The sequence below is a fragment of the Ursus maritimus genome, unplaced genomic scaffold (assembly GCF_017311325.1).
Source record: "Ursus maritimus isolate PB19 unplaced genomic scaffold, ASM1731132v1 scaffold_16, whole genome shotgun sequence".
In the NCBI taxonomy this organism is placed as follows: Eukaryota; Metazoa; Chordata; class Mammalia; order Carnivora; family Ursidae; genus Ursus; species Ursus maritimus.
Genome location: NW_024424008.1, coordinates 47,214,450 through 47,233,385, shown reverse-complemented (window position 1 = coordinate 47,233,385; position 18,936 = coordinate 47,214,450). Strand labels below are relative to the sequence as shown.

General features: G+C 50.5%; 1 protein-coding gene across 1 annotated transcript in view; it reads left to right on the top strand.

The window, feature by feature from the left end:
- The window catches only part of GRIK4 (glutamate ionotropic receptor kainate type subunit 4), a 197,302-nt gene that overhangs the window by 96,215 nt on the left and 82,151 nt on the right, over positions 1–18,936 (top strand). The window contains exon 10 of the mRNA XM_040631118.1: positions 18,629–18,736. Within this exon, the coding sequence (XP_040487052.1) occupies positions 18,629–18,736 (108 nt within the window). The remainder of the gene's footprint in view (positions 1–18,628; positions 18,737–18,936) is intronic.

Genomic DNA, 18,936 nt, shown 5'->3' with positions numbered 1-18,936 from the left:
TCCATTGTATATATATCCCACATCTTCTTTATCCATTCGTCAGTGGATGGACACTTGGGCTGCTTCCATAAGTTGGCTATTGTAAATAATGCTGCTGTAAACATCAGGGTGCATGTATCCCTCTGAACTAATGTTTTTCTATCCTTTGGGTAAACACTCTGTAGTGTGATAATTGAATCGTAGGGTAGTTCTATTTTTAACTTTTTGAGAAAACTCCATACTGTTTTCCGGAGTGGGTACACCAGTTTGCATTCCCACCAACAGTGCAAGAACGTTCCTTTTTCTCCAGGGACACACATTCTTGATTGGATTTATAAAGTGGATTGCGATAATCCTCTTTATTACCCATTTTTCTTCAACAGATCTGGTGACCGTCCTGCTTCTTTCCTGTCTCACGCAGGCTCTGTGAATACCAGTGAATACTGTGCAAGATGTATCATGGGCAAAGACATAGCTTTGCAGCTCTGGTCCCCAGGTCCCATCTCAATCACCAGCCCAATCTTTGCCTCTTATTAGGTGTCCTTCCCCTGATTGTTACAGGATGAAGAAATGGTTTGGGGAGTGATTATTGGGCTTCTTTTCCAGGGTGGGAGAAAAGTCAGTATCTCTGCTCGAACATTCTTCCAATGCCATCCAAGGTGGTGCTGGCAGGGGAAGGTGGAGTGACCAGGACAGGGGAAATAACATCTCTTGTGTACCTCTTGTGAATCAGACACCGCATGGGCACTTCGCACAGATCCCTCTGACCTGGGGGACTGACCTTGAAGGTGGATAAACTCCCATGTCACAAATAAAGAAACTGACACTCAAGGAAGATAAGGAACTTGGTCCAAGTTCACTATTAGGACTTCAGGCAGAGCTAAAATTCACGCTCAGGCTTGTCCAACTCCAAAGCCCATGCTCTTGGACCTCCCGCTCTTGGCTTTTGCTCACTTTCCTGGAATCCCTAAGCTCCCAAATCAAAACACTTTACCCAGGTCTGTTACTTTGCTGTCACCTGCTCCCAGTGACCTGCTGGGCTGGGCTTTCTTTAGTCATGGTGTCTTCTCATTTGGACTTGGTTTTGTTCTTTCTCTTCCCGTCTGGGCAAGTGGCTATTAAGAGCTGGTTTTGATTATTTAGAAAGCACCACACAGGGACCCAGTGGGTTGTAATTGGTAAAATGTCTGAACCAAATGCCATATTCCCTGCTGGTGGCTGATTAAGGGATTATTACCATTTTAAAAATAGTCTTTCAGAATTCGGGGTAATTTTTTACCATTTAAAAAAAATTATTGTTTTGATTCTGTTCAGAGACGGTTTTCCATCTTGGAATTCTGTGGAGCTCCCACTGGAGACTGTCTGGGGAGAAATGTTCCCTCGGGTGTCCCGTAAGTGACATTTCTGAACCAGGACCATCTCCCAATTGCTTATTTATGAGCTGGAAGTCAATGGTATTGCTTCTGGGTTCCCCATATTCTCCCTTTTCATTTCCCAGAAGATGTCCTGGATTGCATTAGAATAGTATAATCTCCCTTCTTCGTTTGGGATAAATCAGATTTGAAAGAGACAAGGGGAAAAAGAGAAAAAAGCACAGCATTAGAGGGCCCTTAATTTCCTTCATTTAACTTAGTCCAAAGATCAGAGATTCTGAGTAGCCCCCAGTGACTTCGTGAGGGCTGTAATAGTATGAGCACACCTTTCATCTGAGGATCAGAAATGGCTTCACAGGCTCTAATTAAGCCTTTGGGAGAAGGAAGGCTGAGCTTGGGGCTTGGCATCCCTAGCTAAAGACGCAATCTCACCTTTCCTGTCGGATGACTGTGCATCACAATGGGGGAAGAAAATCAGTCCTCTTCCTCTGTGTGAAGAAGGCAACCCCTCAACGTTTGGCCTTGTTAAACCCAAGGATTAATGAAACTAGATTTGCATGGCACTCTCTTCTGCTTGCCTGTGCTTAGGTAGAATGCTGGCTTTACTAGCATAATGGTAATAGCTCTCCTCCGTGATGCCCCATGCTGAGTGGTGTACAGAGATATTTAAAACTTCTCACCTCGTATCAGCCATACATAAAGGCTACCCTCCTCATCTTGCAGGTAAAGAAACTGAGGCAGAGAGAAAGTAATGTGTCCACATCCACACAGCTAGTAAATTCCAGACTTAACTGAGTCCAGGTTGGGCTATCTTCAAAGTCTGTGGTCTTTCTGCTCTGCAGCTTGGCCCCAGAATGTGTTGGGGGAGACCTGCGAGGCCTCTAGTCTAATCTTCCATCCCAATGCAAGAATATTTTCCATAGTGTCCCTGAGAGAAGCAGCCACCCAGCCTCTCCTTGAGCCTGCCCTGGGCTGGGGAGTTCACTGCCTCCCAATGGACGCATTCCCAGGTCTTCCAGGCAGAGGGTCAAAATCTGCCTCCTAATTCTACCCTCTGAAACAGCTGGAATGGCCCACTTTGTGTTTTTTACAACTCTTCAAATATTTGAGAATAGTTTGATTTCTCTTCATTCATTCACTTCTTCCTGAAATTTAGCATAGCACTGTTTGAGTACCTTCTCTGTGTCCAGGGCTGGGAATGCAAGATACATGAGTCATGGTCCCTTCAAGAGCTCATAATCTTTGGGGAAAGACAAAAATCACAGTCAACAATTACCATAGTGACCCTCTGATATCTTTCCTTCGGCAAACAGCAGCCCATAGCGGTTCCCAATGCAATATGGCCTCCAAATCTCGCACCACTGATGCTTTTGGGTTTGTTAAGGTCTCTTTTATTTATTTTTTTTTTTTTAAGATTTTATTTATTTATTCGACAGAGATAGAGACAGCCAGCGAGAGAGGGAACACAAGCAGGGGGAGTGGGAGAGGAAGAAGCAGGCTCATGGCAGAGGAGCCTGATGTGAGGCTCGATCCCATAACGCCGGGATCACGCCCTGAGCCGAAGGCAGACGCTTAACCGCTGTGCCACCCAGGCGCCCCTGTTAAGGTCTCTTTTAAAGCATGGAGCCCAAATTGAGGACCACGCTCCGGATGCATAGTGACCCTCTGATATCTTTCCTTCGGCAAACAGCAGCCCATAGCGGTTCCCAATGCAATATGGCCTCCAAATCTCGCACCACTGATGCTTTTGGGTTTGTTAAGGTCTCTTTTAAAGCATGGAGCCCAAATTGAGAACCACACTCCGGATGGGGTGAAATGGGATAGAGCTAAGAGCACTACCTCACAAACACTGAATTTCCCCGCATTAGCTTGCTTCCTGGAATTAGCCTTCGAATCTTTCAGAACTCTGGACCTTGGGGTCAATTAATAGTTCCACTTGCCCCCTCCCCCTCAAAAACACACAGGGTTATTTTCACATGAACTTTTCATAGAAACCATCCCTGAGCCACCCCTTCCTTAGACCACTTATGTACTTAAGTCTGTTCCTATGGAGATGGAGAGATATGCAGATCTGGCCAAGAGTGGGCGAGGAAAAAGCCTTGAGAACTGATGGCCATGTTTCGTTTTCCAAAGCTGATATAAACTCAGCTTTTCAAGGGGCTGGTTCTCTGGAGTGACTTGAGTGTCGCTCTAACGAGGCAGGGGGATGAGCCAGATGGCTTTTGTGAGTCACCCTCGCCAACCAAGAACTCAGGGGTCCCATGTCCTCCAGAAGGTTCAGGGAATCCAGCTCCAACTTCCTGAGCTCCTGCCGGTCCCACCAGTTGCTGCGAGGACAGGCTGCCTCTCTTGAATTTCCTCTCCTGCCACCTTCCTTGACAAGCCCACACCCAGGCATGCCTGCCCCCTTTGCGGGGAAGTCTGGGATCATGCCGTGTGTGTGGTGGCAGAGCTTTTGCTTTCGCAACACCCCCGTGTCGTGTGAAGGCAGCCAGCTACATTTCTTGCCACGGCTCTCTGCGACCGGGGACACCGGAAACATCTTCTGTTGCTTTGATGGCAATCTTAACAGACCCGCTGGTAGGACCCCCTCCTGTCCCCACCCCCAGACCCTTTGCCCCACTTTAAAGGCAAACAAACATAGAACAACAGAAAACCCTAGAAAGACTCTGTCAAATGAGTCTGCACTACCATTGCCTGCAGGTAGCTTTGGGGGAGCAATGAGGAGGGGGTCTCCCCTCCATGGAGAGGCTCTGCCCTGCCCGGCCTCTGTGCCCTTTTGCCCAGCCCCTCCCATCAGGGGCCTCGGTGACAGCACCTGTCCCACCTGTGCTAACGAGAACAGCCATTAAGGCTCAGACAGGTTGCCGGGGGGAGCTGCTCTGAGAGTGTCCTGATTGCTACTGTCTAATACATTTTCAATTTGAGAAAGGAGTTTACCATAAATATGCAGATTCTTTGAAGCTGCCTTTGCGGAGCCGGGCTCGGAGTGCTGGAGCGGGGGTTTGATTGCTGGAAATCAGCAGCCTCGAGTGCCAGCTCCCTGGCTGGGGGACAGAACTGACGCGAGTGGGCCGGCTGGGGAGGCTGCTCGGCGGGCCATTCCCCATGAGCCAGCAAGCCAGCGAGCACTTCGCCTTTGATGAGGAAATTCTGGGCTGGCAGTTCTCCGGGAGAGGATGGGGGCTGCTTTGAAGGTTACTGAGAAGTCACTTGCGTCTTCCCTTTAATTAAGGAGCCGGGAGAAGGGGAATTGGCATGAGGTTTGACATAGCTCATGTCTCCTAGAACGTCATAAATTCATACAGCCGGAGGAGCCACGAAGGGTCATCAGGTCCAGCTCTCCCTCTGGAAGATGTGGATGGCCATGTGTCATCCTGGGGCTTGAGACCCCCCGGTGGCTCCATTTGCTCCCAGAGTGAAATGGAGCTCCCCAGTGAGTGGGAAGGCCCCTCTGAGCCTCCTCTGGTTGCCATGTGGCTCAGACACTCCACCTCTACTGTGGGTTCTCTGACCCTTATCCTTGAGTGCAGACCAGTCCTGCCCTGCTGAGAGTGGGGCTCAGCACAGGCCTGGAGAAGGGGATGCACCAGCGAATGAGGGACTGGTGTGTGTGCAGAGCCGGGTGCTGGGCCATGGGAGGTGCAGGGAGCACGCTGGACGTGCCATTCCAGCTCCAAGGAGCTCACGTCCAGCAGGGACGCCAGAGCCCTGGGGACCTAGGAGTTTGTCATCTTTAAAGCTTCTGTTCCCCAGTTTGTTCTGAGAGTTCCTATGACACGCCTCTCCGTTGACAACTGGAATTTGAAGCTGTGAGGTGAGAGGCCCCTCAAATCACCATACACGTCTTTTCCTTCCCCCAGAGGCTCTTCCGTCCCTCTTCCTGGGAGGGCATCTGGCTTTCCTGGCCAGCCCCAGATGACAGACAGCCAAGGGGCAGAGGAGCTGGCTTCGGAAGGGTGTGACCCGAAGGACCCTCTCTCCTCCTGTCTCCCCAGCCCACAGGCATCTGGTTCTTTCTCCCAAAGCACTGGCACTTCCTGCTTATCAGCTTTGATGGGAAATTCACTGACTGCAGAAGCTTATTCACACATCAGCCGGCAAACAAATTCGAGCTACTTAAATTTTCAAACGGGGGGCTGCTCTTGGGCAGAGGAGTGGGGTTGCAAAGTGCTGCATTTTAAATATATTTCTTGTAATATGCCCCATCACGCATCCTGCCTGAGCCCAGCCTGGGGAAGCTTGCCAGTACGGAGTGACTCTTCTCCGTGCCTCTTCAGCCAGCTCATGCCTGGGAGAGCTGGAAGAGGCTAAGCTGCTAATTTGGTCTCATGAAGCCGCCCGCGTCATCAGCTCTGCTGAGAGGTGGGCACACCACAGACCAGAGGTGTGGGCAGTTGAGGGCAGGCAGGCCAGGCGGCGGGGGGAGCCCAGGGAGGTGAGGGGGAGCCGTGTGCAGGGACCCTAGCATTCTATTCCTATAGGGCTGATGGTCCTGATGATATCTGCTTTATGGACTTTATAAAATTGTTGTGAGAACAAAACGAAAGGCTGTTTGTAGATGTGCTTGGCGGATTCTGGAATACTGTGCAGAATCGAGTCCTGTCCTCTCTCTCCTGGAGACGTCTGTGTATATATTTCTCTGTCTTTGTATGCAGTGTTCCTGGAGTCTTGCTCGTAGCCTGGTTCAGGGCAGAGAGAAGGACAAAGCGGGGCTGAGCCTTGTGCTTACATCACCAAGTCCAGGACCCTGCAGGAATGCTGCAAAGGCCAGCCTGTGCTTGAGGGAACTGAGTTCTGCCATCCAGCCCCTCCCTGCTGCAGGAGGGGCTCCCCATGGCCTTCCCCTCCCCTACTTCTTTCCTTCTCCATCCCTAACCTCTGTGCTTCATCTGCTCCTTAATGCGGCACGTGGCAGTGGCTCTGGGTGGGGCAAGGACAAGACCCAGAAGTCATGGCTCTCTTCCTGGGAGAGTCTACAGAACATCTGGGGCCTACATGACATGGCACTGCTCCGACAGGAGCTGCTGACACCCCCAAACCAGAAACTCCCCATCTGCCCAGAGCACAAGGAGGCCCAGCCACACGCTACCTCCTCATGAGCCCGCATCCTGGCAGGGGCAGTGATGGGCCGTTCTTAGCCCTTCCCTGGGAGCTCAGCCTCTTGAAAGACGGAGCAACCAACCTCCTTCAGGCCCAGACACTTCATTAGAACCATTAGCTCAATTGGCATCTGCCGCTCAGAGCTCAAAGTTGTGTGTTATTAGTACAACTTCTTTCCCAAGACACTTCTCCACCTGGCGAGTTTAACGATGAAGCGGGGCGCTCTCCATGCCCTGGCTGTGGCGTGTTCGTTGGCAGTAATTTCCTTGGAAGATGAAAAATCTCAAGCTTGCCTGAGCTCTCTGATAAATTCGCTCCTCAGCAGCTAATTTGAAATCCCTTCTACCTTCTGGGAGGTCGGGGAGGGACGTGCAGCTGGGGTTTCCTATTTACAAGCTCTGCCGTGCACTTGGCCCGTGCCAGCGCGAGCCAGACCAACTTTGGTCATGCCCCCGCAGAGGTTCGGAAGCGAGTCTGTGAGACTGTTGACCACACCAGTGGAAAGGAGGGAGTGATGTAGGTAAAGGAAATTATTCAACTCCTGAAGTACTTTGGTCCAAGAAGAGAAACAAAAACCTAAGAAGGGAACATAGTCTGGGCACCCTCGCTGCCCAGTGTTGGGAGATTGCCCTTCGGAAGCCCCGAGCTAGTGGGAGAGACTGAAGTCCCCCGAGCGTGTCTCTGGGGGGTGGAGTTTTTCATCAGAGCTGCCTGCAGGTGCTGAGCTCCGCTCCTGCCCTGGACAGTATTTATCTGTCGCTAGAGTCCCTGAAAATAGCCGCTGTGGGTGTGTTTTCTCTGGCAGCAGGAACGGTGAGGGCCGGGCCACACGCCACTTCATATCCCAGAGGTCGGGGATTCGGGATGGAGGTCTGGAACCATCCTGGCAAGAGCCAGACCCTCGAGGGCACACAGAGTGTTGCTGACTCCTCATTATTGGTGGATTCTGTTTTTGCAAACCCGTCCACCCCCTAAAATCTACCTGTGCCCCAGAAACAGTGCTCGTGGCGCTTCTCCGGACAGGGAGAGAAGAGGGAGCAAGCTGAGTCAGCGGACAGGCAGTGTCTGTCTGTCTATCTGCTTTCAGCCCTTGTACCATAAACACGTGTCCTGTTTGCGCCCTGCTTGCTGCCATGCCTTTCACGCCGGTGTGTGTGTTCCTGGGGGCTTTGCTGTTGAAGATGCCCCCCCCAGCTGAGTGCTAAGTTTCTATCAGGTGGACATAAGCACCAGAAAGCCGTGACGTGCCTCCCGGACAAAAGGCAGGTGCTGCGCAAGCGTATTCGGGCGTGAATCACGTACCGTCTGTCGTTCAAGGTGAAGGAGTCGACCGTCTGTATTACGTACAGTGTCAGGAAGCAGAAACGCACATCAAACGAGCTTGTGTGGTGACTGGTGGAGGAAAATGTTTTAACAGAGGCTCCTAGGAACGTAACCCAGCATCTCCCCTCGGAGCAGTGGCTCGGCGTCCCCTAATTCGGTATTTGTGGCAACTTTGTGAGCGTAATCACTGCAAATAATGAGAATCTACTGTAATGAGATTGAGCCAGGAGAGAAGACCAGGGGATGAGTGCACTTGAGAGTTGCTGGACTTGTCCTATGGTGGCCTTTTCTCTCCGCATTCACTGCCCCATACTCCTACTCTCTTGTTTTCTTGTAACGTCTGAGGGCCTCCTCTGTTCCTTGGAGCCCTGGCCTTACTCCTGGTTCCCTTGATAGGGAAGCAGAATCTAGATCCTACAATCCTGGGGCCAAAAGGAATAATAAAGGTCCTCTAGACCAGAGCTCTAATCAGATGTTTGGATTCTTACAAATGTGTTCTCATGAAGTAGAGTCTGTACTTGAATGCCTCCCGTGTCAGGGAACTCACTACCAAGAGGAAGTAGAAAGCTCTCATTGTTAGAAAGATTTGCTGTCTCTTGGGCAGAATTCTTTCTTCCTGAACCCTCTTCCTTTTGTCCTTATTTCTGTTTCCTGGGTCCACACATCTATTCTATCCTTCCCATTGTCTGCATTTCCTTTTCCCTTCTATAGTATGATTTCAGTCTCCTCACCTTCCTGGTCAGTATCTTTGGAATACACTCATTAATCTATGCTTCACTTAAAGAGCCGTTCCTGGAACAGCTTGCAGTATTTCAGATATGGTCTGAGTCGAAGAGTGCCATCCTCCCTCCCATCAAAGCAGCCATCCCTTTGTCAACGGTGTCCACAATGGAGAAGTGCTAACACTGACAATTTATTTTCATGTTAACCAAATGCAGTGTCTGAGCTCCAAGACCAGGCTCTACTGGAGGAATGCCAGGCATCAGCCACAGGGCACAGGGAGAGCTGCTTCATGGCAGGAGGGAGCGGGTCCTTCCTCACACCCCCTTCTTGGTGGCCACCTTCACGGTGCTTCACCTTCGTGCCTGTGCAGCTGAGCTTCCAGTCACCTGTCCAAGGCTCTGTGCTGTCCCTCTTGGGCCTGTCCCTTCCTGGCTTCGCCCCCAAGACACTTGGAAAAATGATACCACGTTATAAATATACCTGATGTTTTTAGGAATTGAGGTTAGAGCTGGATAGGACTAGACCATATCCTTCCTTTATAGGTGAGATAACCAAAGACTAAAGCAGAAGTGGCTTGCCCGAAGGCATTTCCTAATGTAATCAGGCCGGTATTTATCGAGCACCCATTATACGTTATAGGCCAGGCACTGTCCTGGGAGCTGGTGCTACATAGGGGAATTTATTAATGCAATCAGCAGCTGTTTACGAAGCACCAATTCCCTGCTAGGCATTAGGGATATTAGGGAGCAAGACAGAGCCTCATCATTCATGGAGCGTACTGTCTAGTGGGGAAGACAGGCTTGAAACAATAACTGAAATAATTATATGATTACAAGTGTGATGCGTGCTGCAAAGGAGAAGCGTGGGGCCCCCTGCGTGAGTCCCTGCAGTGGGGACTTGACTGAGAGGGGGTGGGCATCCCCCAAATAACAGGGAGCATGGCGCACTGGAACAAGGGCCTCCCAGAGCTCGTGGTCTGGTGTAGGACTCTGAGACCAGAGCCAGTTGATGGCAGAGCCAAGCTGGGAAGCTGGAATTCCTGAAGATTTACTTTTGCTGCTGTTTCTTTCCTCCGGCTTTATTTAAATATCCTGTTCTGGGACACCCGGGTGGCACAGTCAGTAAGCATCCGACTCTTGGTTTTGGCTCAGGTCACGATCTCAGGGTCCTGGGATCGAGCCCCTCATTTGGTGCCGTGCTCAGCACGGAGTCGGCTTGAGATTCTCTCTCCCTCTTCTTCTGACCCTCCCACTCATGCGCATGCGCACTTTCTCTCTCTCAAATAAATAACTTCTAAGTACGGAAGTCAGAATCAAAGACAGGGAAAAGCAAAGGCTGACTTCAGGGATGTGGACTCTCAGACAGGAACCTTGTAGCAAATACCGATGGATGAGGAATAACAATTCAGATGTTTACTAAATGTTTAACTACACATCCATAACGCAGGAGAATTAAAATCTCAGGGACGGTGTAGTCCAGTGCACCTGCCTGGGTTTGAATCCGCACTAACCTACCCTTCCCGAGCCTCAGTTTTCAAGTCTGTAAAATGGGGATGGGAGCAGTGCCTCCCTAGTAGTGTGGTAGGGAAGAATAAATAAGGTGACGAATGTAAAGCATTGAGTCCAGTATCTGGCCTGCGGTGAGTGTTCAAAAGTATTAGCTTGTCTAATTTTCTTAGGGTTAGTCCTTGAGTCGTACATGATGAGGACTAGGAGTTTGTGGCCAGAAATGTGTTTATCGAGCATCAGCTTTGTTCTAGGAGCTCTGCTAGGGGCTGATTGTAGTGAATAGGGAAGGTCTCCACATCCCTTGCACCAGGCATTTTCATACTTTGGGACATGACTTGCACATGGGTTGCAACCCAGGACACACACAGACACCTGCCTGTACGTAATGGAAACCAGAGCTTAGGAAACATGGTGGCCCCTGCCATGGGCAGTCCTCTCTGATCTAGTCTGGATTTAGATTTCATTTTTAAGGTGCAGGTCTTTACCCACTAAATTGATTTCAGAACCCACTAATGGGGAGCAGCCACGCTCGAACAAAACACTGCCTTAGACCAACTGAGTTGTGGCTTAATAACACAGGTAGGTGTTCCTTTGATGCGAAGCCTTCCAAGTTTTCTCAGGGTTTGTCTCTGATCTCTTGCCTTTGGTATTTGCCGTTGTGGTCATTTGATCCTGAATTTTCACAGTATTCTGCATGGAAGCATATATTTTGTGTTAAAAGAATATTTTGGCTCAGAGAATGAGGTCTTTGGCCAATATCAGCAATGCCCTTTGTTCCCCAAATCACCCCCTCAGGCACTCAACTGGGTCCTTACTCGTGACCCAGTCTCCCACGTAAACTAAACTTTCATGATTGAGATATCGGATTTAAAGTCAATAAACGTTTAATTCCTTCATGCCAGGGGTGTTTACCGTAGGGGTTTCCATTATAAGCCTTTGAACTGACCTTCAATCAAGCCAGGTACAACCCTGTACTATAGAGACTCTGAAACTAACTCAATCTCGTTATTCCCGGAGTCTCACACCTGACTGTCGTTTGTCCTGCCTGTAGGTCAAAATCAGTTCTGCGCACTCAAGGAGACGCTCATGTATTATTGTATGCCTCCTTCCTCATGAGAATTTCAACTTCGAACCCTGAACCGGAGGTCAAGAAAATGAGTCCTTGGTTATGGTTTATCCAACTTGGGATGGTCCCAGAGAATAAGGATCTGGAATTAAAAGGAGCTTGCATTTGGATAGGCCTTTCAACTTGGGTCACATCTGGGATTGCCTCAGATCATCCCAGTAAGTGGAGAAGGGAAGGAAGACTTACTCCTACCTTACAGGTAGCAAGGTTGACTTCCCAAGCCACGTGACAAGGGCAGGATAGAACTTGAAGTCAAATCTCCTGACGTTTGGTCAACCGCATTGCCACCAGACAGACAGTAGTACTATTAATCGTCCATTCCCATGGCTTCTTTTGGCTCATCAAAAGCCATCATGAACATTATCTCAGTGGATGATAACAGCAATGCTGTGCTATGGGCAAGTGGGTTCATTTATTTCCATCTTACAGATGAGAAAGATTTAGGGAGGTTACATGACTTGCCCAAGATCACACAGCTTATGCATGGCAGAGTAGGAAAGAAAATGTGGGTCTTCTGGTGCACCCCCAACCCTGTCCCCCTTGTGTCAAGCACCCTCCCTGCACCTTGGCCTCAATTTTGTGGCGCCTTGTAGGAGACTGTTTTCAGGGCTGTATTGTCCGAAGAACAAGTTTATAGTGATCAGAGACAGGTATGTGGAAAGGTCCAGGTCCTAAGGTCAAGATAGACCACAGCTGCCCCAACTGGACCAGACAGTATAGTGATCAATAGAAGACGGCTTCAAATCCCAGTTTAACCTTCTATTCGCTAGAATCCACAGCAAATTGCCTGGCATATCTGAGTCTCAATTTCTTTTATTCTTTCATTAATCCGTTCAGTCATTCAATAATAAGTGGTACAAAGGGCCTGTATTAAGCATTATTACTGTTGTCTGAAGTGTCTACATCTCTCAGGTGGGAAAAATAACAGGGTTGTTATGAAGAATCAGGGAAATTTATGTAAGCAAGCAGGTGGCTGAGTGCCCAGCCTGCAAAGGTGATCGATAAGTGTTTGCAAACTCTGGCTCTGGAGCAGAAGGGCTTGCCTGGCCCTGGAGTGATGTCAGCTTCTCTAGAAGCTAGATCCCGGCAATGCTGAGTGCAAAGAACAGTCATCCCAGTGGCATCTTGTAGGAGACGTACATAAAATATTAAATGTTACAGAGCGCATACCCACAGATGCAGGCAAGGATGGGAGGAAATCCCTCGCGGCTTTAAAAATGAATCCCTTTTTACCTACTTGGGAGAGAACAAATGGGCAAAATGACAGCCCTGAGTGACTCCAGGAGGGAGGGAGAGGGCTGTGGGGGAGGGGCACGCATGGCTGCTCTGGACAGGACCGACTTCCTCAGGTGACAGCAGAGGGCTCTCCCTTGGTGGCATAGCAAGAAAGGCCGTGAGGAGTGGTCTCGTTGCTGAGTCTATAATTAAAGCCTGAGACAAATGTTCGGAAAGGGAAGAGAGATGGTTTGGGGAGAAGTTTGACTTTGGGAGAAAAAGGGGAGAAAGGCCTCCTGGAGTTGGTGACTTTTGAACTGCGGCCTGAAGGATTCACAGGTGCGACCTAGATCAGGGTTTGGAAAACTTCTCTGAAGGTCCAGATGGTAAATAGTTAGACTTTGCAATTCTACCCTCGCAGTTGAATGCAGTCACCGATAGGACATAAATGAATGGGTGTAGTTGTGTGCTAATAAAACTTTATTTCCTGAAACAGGCAACGAGCCAGGGTTCGCCTGTCGTCCGTGGTTTGACAACCCCTGAATGGCTGCATGAAGCCTGGGAGTCAGGGTGGGTATGCAGCACAGAACGTTCCAGAGGGGAGAATGGCATGCACACAGACCCTGGCAAGAAGGCGTTCGTTGCACTTGAACATGTCAGTGTGACTGGCACACAGATAAAGCTGGAGAAGATTGTGTGAGATGAGCGTGGGCAGTGGGCAGAGGCTGACCTTACAGGGGCTGGTAGGCTGTGGGAAGGAGCTCTGTCCTTAAGCCAAAATGGGAAGAATGAAGGGTTTTAAGCAGGGGCTAGTGGGATCATATTTGAGATTATGTCGAAATGACTGCCCGCTGCTGGGTGGAAAACAGAACAAAGGGCCAGAGTGTCACCTCGTCCAGGGGAAGCTCCGTGGAACTAGGACGAGAGTGGAGACCAGGGAAGGGGGAGACTAGGGGAAGTTTGCTGACTTGCTCAGGGCCGCTGGGCCCCGTGGCCACAGTGTAGATGCTAATGGGGGCCTCCAGACCCCACGTAACACGCTACCAGCTCTTTTGGGAAGCAGCAGGGGACCCTTAGGGTCATGGTCCTGGACAAGCATTTCCCAAGGCGTATTGCTGAGGGAGTGACCAGCTTGCTTACATTGACCCAGGGTCACGCACAGACTAAATGCAGGTCTCGAACAGTCCTTCAGTTGTCCAGAGGTGGCCTTTGCAAAGAACTGTGGGTAGTCTGTGTCGATGCCACAGAATCCATTCACTGGAGTCCCGACATCCCATCCAGGCTTATCTGTGCTCTCCTTATGGCAGTTCTTTCGAGCTTGGTCCCTTGGTGGCTTGCCCAGGGGTTAAACACAGTTATCCTGACAGCAGTGCCGAGTGACAATTCACAAGGACAAGAGATGCTCTGAAAAGTAGACAAATTAACTTATCAAGGCACAGAAATGAAGGCAAGGCCATCCACATTTCAGTAACGCCTAACAGCATTATATCACAATACAGGGTAGCAACCGCCTTCGTAACGATGGCACTGAAGTAAGGTCAAGACCCCCCCTCTATTTAAGAGGACAGGGGGACGTGTAACTCTCCTTGAAAGACTTTTTGGAAACAATGCTTTCAAATAAATAATTAAAATCTCCAAAATTTTAGTGCTTAAGGAGCCAGATTATTATTAATTCATATGGACACAAATTAACATAAATCCTGCGTCCTTTAGGAGCGTTGGATGAAGGATTCTTTCTGCACACACACAAACACGCTCCATGTCATTGATTTACAGAAATGTTCATATTTGACGAAACACTCCGATCATGAGACGTTTCTCCCAGGAGTGTCAGAATCAGTTGTGAGGAGAGGTACACGTTCACTTTGAATATTACGATCTCTGTGAAGCAGCACATTGGCCTTGTCTTGATTCCTGTTTTTTTCCCACTTACCAGCTCTGTGACTTGGGTGGGTCCTTCCTACGAAAGTGAAGCAGCAGTGAGATTTGTATGCAAACACTTGGAGCACCCAGCGTGGAGTCCATGTGCGCCGGGGGGTGGGGGGGGCGGGGGGGTCGCCTGCCACGTGCTGGAGCCAGCTTGTCCCAGCCAGTGACGGCCACTATACACATCTCTCCCCAGCTCTGTTCGGTGACATCACGTTGGTAACTAAGGTCAACCTCAGCGGGGGTCTTTACACCACAGCAATTGGCAAACACTACAAATCAGAGTCTTTTCTCCCCACAGAGCCGGTTTTTAAACATTTCCTGGCTCGCCACCTAATCACTATTAGCCTACCTTCCCTCTTCCCTGGGGTTGTGTTTGTCATCTGAGTTGCTCTTTCTGCTCTGCTCTAGTCTATTCTGCGTCAGAATCAGCGGGACGGCTTGCTGCACACACATCGCCGGGCCCTACTCCGAGAATTTCTGATGTAGTCAGTCTGGAGTGGGGGCTAAGAATCTGTACTTCTGACCCTAGTACTGCTGGTCCCGGAACCCGACTTTGAGACTCTTGGTCTCATCTTTCTAATAAACTAATGTCTAGGCTGCAAAGCCCTCGGTCGGGTACGGAAGAGATCCCTCTTTCTGTCTCAGACCATGGCATTAAAAATTAAATTAATGCATGCTTGCATAGTGCTTGCATATATCCCATCTCCTTTAGTCTTGTTAAGTAGTCTGTGATGTCATAATCATGATTTTTGCCCCCAGTTTATAGATGGAGGAAACTGAGGCTCAGAGGGATTGAGTAACTTACCCAAGGTCACACAGCTCATCAGCAGAGAAGCCACGTTAAACTGGGGTCCTCCCACTCTGGGGCCACTGCGTCATGGTGCAGATGGTGCAGAGCTCAAGGGCGGGGAGAGGCTGGAATCCAGCATGCCCCACTGTGCACCTGCACGGCCGCATCAGCCCCGGCGGAGGGTGCCTTTTTCACACCTGCATTAAGGGGTCGTCGAGGGTATCACATTGTCCTCCAAGTCCACGGACATGGTGCAAAGGCCAAGCAAGCGGGAGAGACAGAAAGTACAGAGAGGGGGCCATGGGAAGACTTCATCTGAACGTGATCAGTCCGGCACATGGCATGGTGAAGAGGCTGACAAAACAGCTGTTTCTGCAGGCGGTTTGGGGGGCAGGTGTCAGCAGGGTGGAGCAAGGGAATCTGGCTGGAGGCAGAGCCACAGATTGTCAGCGATGAGAGCCGTGTCTCCTGCCCACCCCTGGCATGTGTGTGGCGTGGAAGGTGCCCAGTGGGTGGGGCAATTAGCCTGTATCCCAGGGCGCCTGGCGCTTCTCTCGTTTTCCCTCCCACCGCCTTTCTGCAATTAGATTGCGCTGGGTGATGGCTGCCAGGCCGCTTTGTTGCATCTGATGAGTTTATTAATTTCTTGGGGGCTAATGGGAGGGTGGGTGGGAGATTCATTTCCTGACTAGAGCTTAGGGGCTAATTAGTCTCTTTGCTGTGTCCCCAGAGGTTGGGGGGGGGCGCATTGCTCAGGCTGTCAGATCTGGCTCCGGGTAAATCATGTCTATCCCTGGCTTTTGTGGGAACCTATCTGATAGCTTGGGTAAGATCGGGGAGTCTGGGGCTGGGACAGGCGGTTAGTGAAGATGGGGTCCCCTGAGAAGCAGAGGTGGGAAAGTAGGGGTGGGGGGAGCTGAGGTCTTGCTGGCCCGTTCGGGGTAAAGTACACATTTAGGTGACAGATAGGACTCTAAGAAGTTCAGTCCTTGTCTTACACATCTAGAGGCTGACATCCAGCCCGGTGTTCTTTATGTCCTTCTGTCTAAATCTGGCCCTTCCCACCCTACGAGACCACTAGGAGCCAATTCTAGCCATTTTGAAGACAGGAAATGAGCCTCCAAGAGAAGTGTCGTCTCGCTTGATGTTGGAAGTGGAATGTGAAAGCCCAGGAGAGAAAAGCTCTGTTCAGGATTCTTGCTGGATGGCTGAGGCTCCTTTCTTTGGTTCGCCAGGCCTGCTTTCGTGGAGCCCATGTTGGCGTTCCCACCCAAGAAACAGCAGCAGAGACAGGAAAGTCTCATTTTGGGAGTCAGACAGTTCCAAGTTCAAGCCCGTGCACTACTTCTAGGTGGGTGACCTTAGGCAAGCCACTAAATCTCTCTGAGCCTTGGTTTCCTCATAAGTCAAAATGTCAGCACTCTCTACAAAGTTGGGGGAAGAGTTCAAAGAGTTGATAGAACACGTCTAACATAGCAGGTGTCTCCTCACCATTGTTCCCCTTCTGCTCCGTGCTTGAAAATCATCCTCCCTACCCGTTTGCCCTGCTCCAGCAATGACCTGATGTGGCTGGTCCCTTCCAGAGGCGGTAGGGGCTCCAGAGAGCTGGAGGGGGCTCACTTGCCTTCTGTCCACACTCCACCAGCAGCAGCAATTTCCTGCTATCAAATGCTGGCTTCCCCTGCTTCCGAGTACCAGCCCTCCAGCGAGACGCTGGGGCATGAGCATAAACCGGCCAGCCCCACACAAGCTAGTGGGCAAGACAGGCAAACGAAAATGTGCAGTGGGACGTTGGGAGAGCCGGGCAGGATGGCCGTGAAGGCTTGCTTGGGAAGATGCGCCTGGGGCTGGAGCTCAGGCCTCTCAGCCGATGGGTGAGGTGACCCTAGGACAAGGTGGAGGGACTCTTAATCTCAGCGTCAGTTTGTTTATCTATCAAATGGGGCCTCCCATGTGGATACGCACGAGACTCTGCTTGTCAACTAGAAGTGAACGAGCACGTGTCCAGGACCCTTCTGCCCTTGCAGAGGTGGGGAAAGCTGCCCCCCCCCAAGTGGCATCCTCATAGAGGCCTGGAGGGGAGTTTGGGGTCATCTCCCCTTTGGCAGATAAAAAGCTCACAGGAGGCCATCTGTTCTAGCTTGGCCCTCCTTTCTTCAAGCTGCAGACCATGATGGCAGAGAGAGGGTTACTGCTCCCCAAGACCCGCCACCCTCTGGCCCTGATGAGTGGGGACGGGGGCCAGGGGTGAGATATGTCTTCATTGTTGTTTGGTTTTCTACAAAAGGAACCCGGAGCCCAGCTCTGTTGAATAGAGCCACGTGGCCTCCGCAGAACTTGTGCGGGTTTTCCAGGGAAGCTGCTGCTGGTGCCTGGGGGGGCCTGGCAGAGGTGGGTGTGTGCATTTCATTGGGTTTCCAGCCAGCTGTCAGCCCTGTCTCCTGGCTGTCCACCTCCACTACTCAGCGACAGAAACGATTTGCCAGGAGAAATATATTGGTATCACACACACACACACACACACACACACACACACACACGTATTTATAAAAGGGGCTCCACTGAGAAAACAAACCATCGAAAAATCCAGTGGTGTTGAGTTTGGGTGTAGGCGACTTTCTAGAATGGGGAACTGAGTCAATTATGCATTTTTCCCCCTTGAAGTGAAGGCAATGGGGAAGAGGAAGGAAAATAGTTCGGGTTAAATACATTCTCACAAGGACCCAATGACGTTTCTGTGATTCTTTCCTATTTTATAGATGAGGAGACATGCTCAGAGAGGGTCAGTAACTTTTCGGAGGTTATGCGTTTGAGATCCACGCTCCTGTGCCTGGCTGAATGATCTAGCATCAGACTAGATCCGTCCAGGATCTCGGTTGGCTCTGAGATGAAGACAAGGCCAACATTACCACCCCCACCGATAGATGGGGAAATCACGATTCGGGGAGTTTTAAGTAACTTGCCTAGGTTCTCACGGCTTTTAAGTCAATCAACAAGGACGAGAACCCAAGCCTTTCCTCCTCCGGTTCATTCACCCATTGAACCACTCAGCAACATTCACTGAAGGCCGACTATATGCCAGTTCTCTCCACTATACTGTTCTGATTCTTATTTAGGTAATCAGAATTATTGATTCTGAATTACTGATAGGCTGAAACAAAAGAGCTTTTTGCTGCCTCAAGATAACGGATTCCACGTGTTCCACTCCCTTCTGTGTGAGCGAACATTTCCGAACCATATTCCATTCCTGATTTGTTTCTCTGCTTTCCTCTTCCACCTCTTCTGGGTCTTTCCCCCTGTCTCTCCTTCCTTTCTCGGGCCCCCCACCTTCCCTGACCCCCTCAGCCCTATGGAACAGTAACCCAGCCTTCGTCCAGCCCCTCTCCATACTCTATATCCCTGCTTCCTTCTATGGCTTCTGTGTGGCCCAGCCGGAGGCAGGGGACTGGCCTTTTGGCTCCTTCCACCCCTGGAGGCCTGCACACGACCTCAGGAGCCCTGCTCCCCAGCTGCCTCCTAACCCCATGTCTTCCCAGCCCTCTCTCCTGTGTCTCCTCAGATCGGCCAGTGGCACGTGGCAGACGGGCTCAGCATGGACAGCCGCCTCTACGCCTCCAACATCTCCGACAGTCTCTTCAACACCACCCTGGTTGTCACAACCATCCTGGTAAGCGGGGTGGTCCCGGGGCTCCCAGCTGCAGCTCCCTGGGGTGCCGCCTCCAGCTCCAAGGCGCGCCCGGGCTTCCCAGTGAACGCAAGATGAGAGCTCTAATCACAGCACCGAGGCCAATTTATGACAGTGTAATTAAACACAAGTTGCTGTTTCATATGGAAATGATATTTGATGAGTTCCAGAGCAGCTGGGGA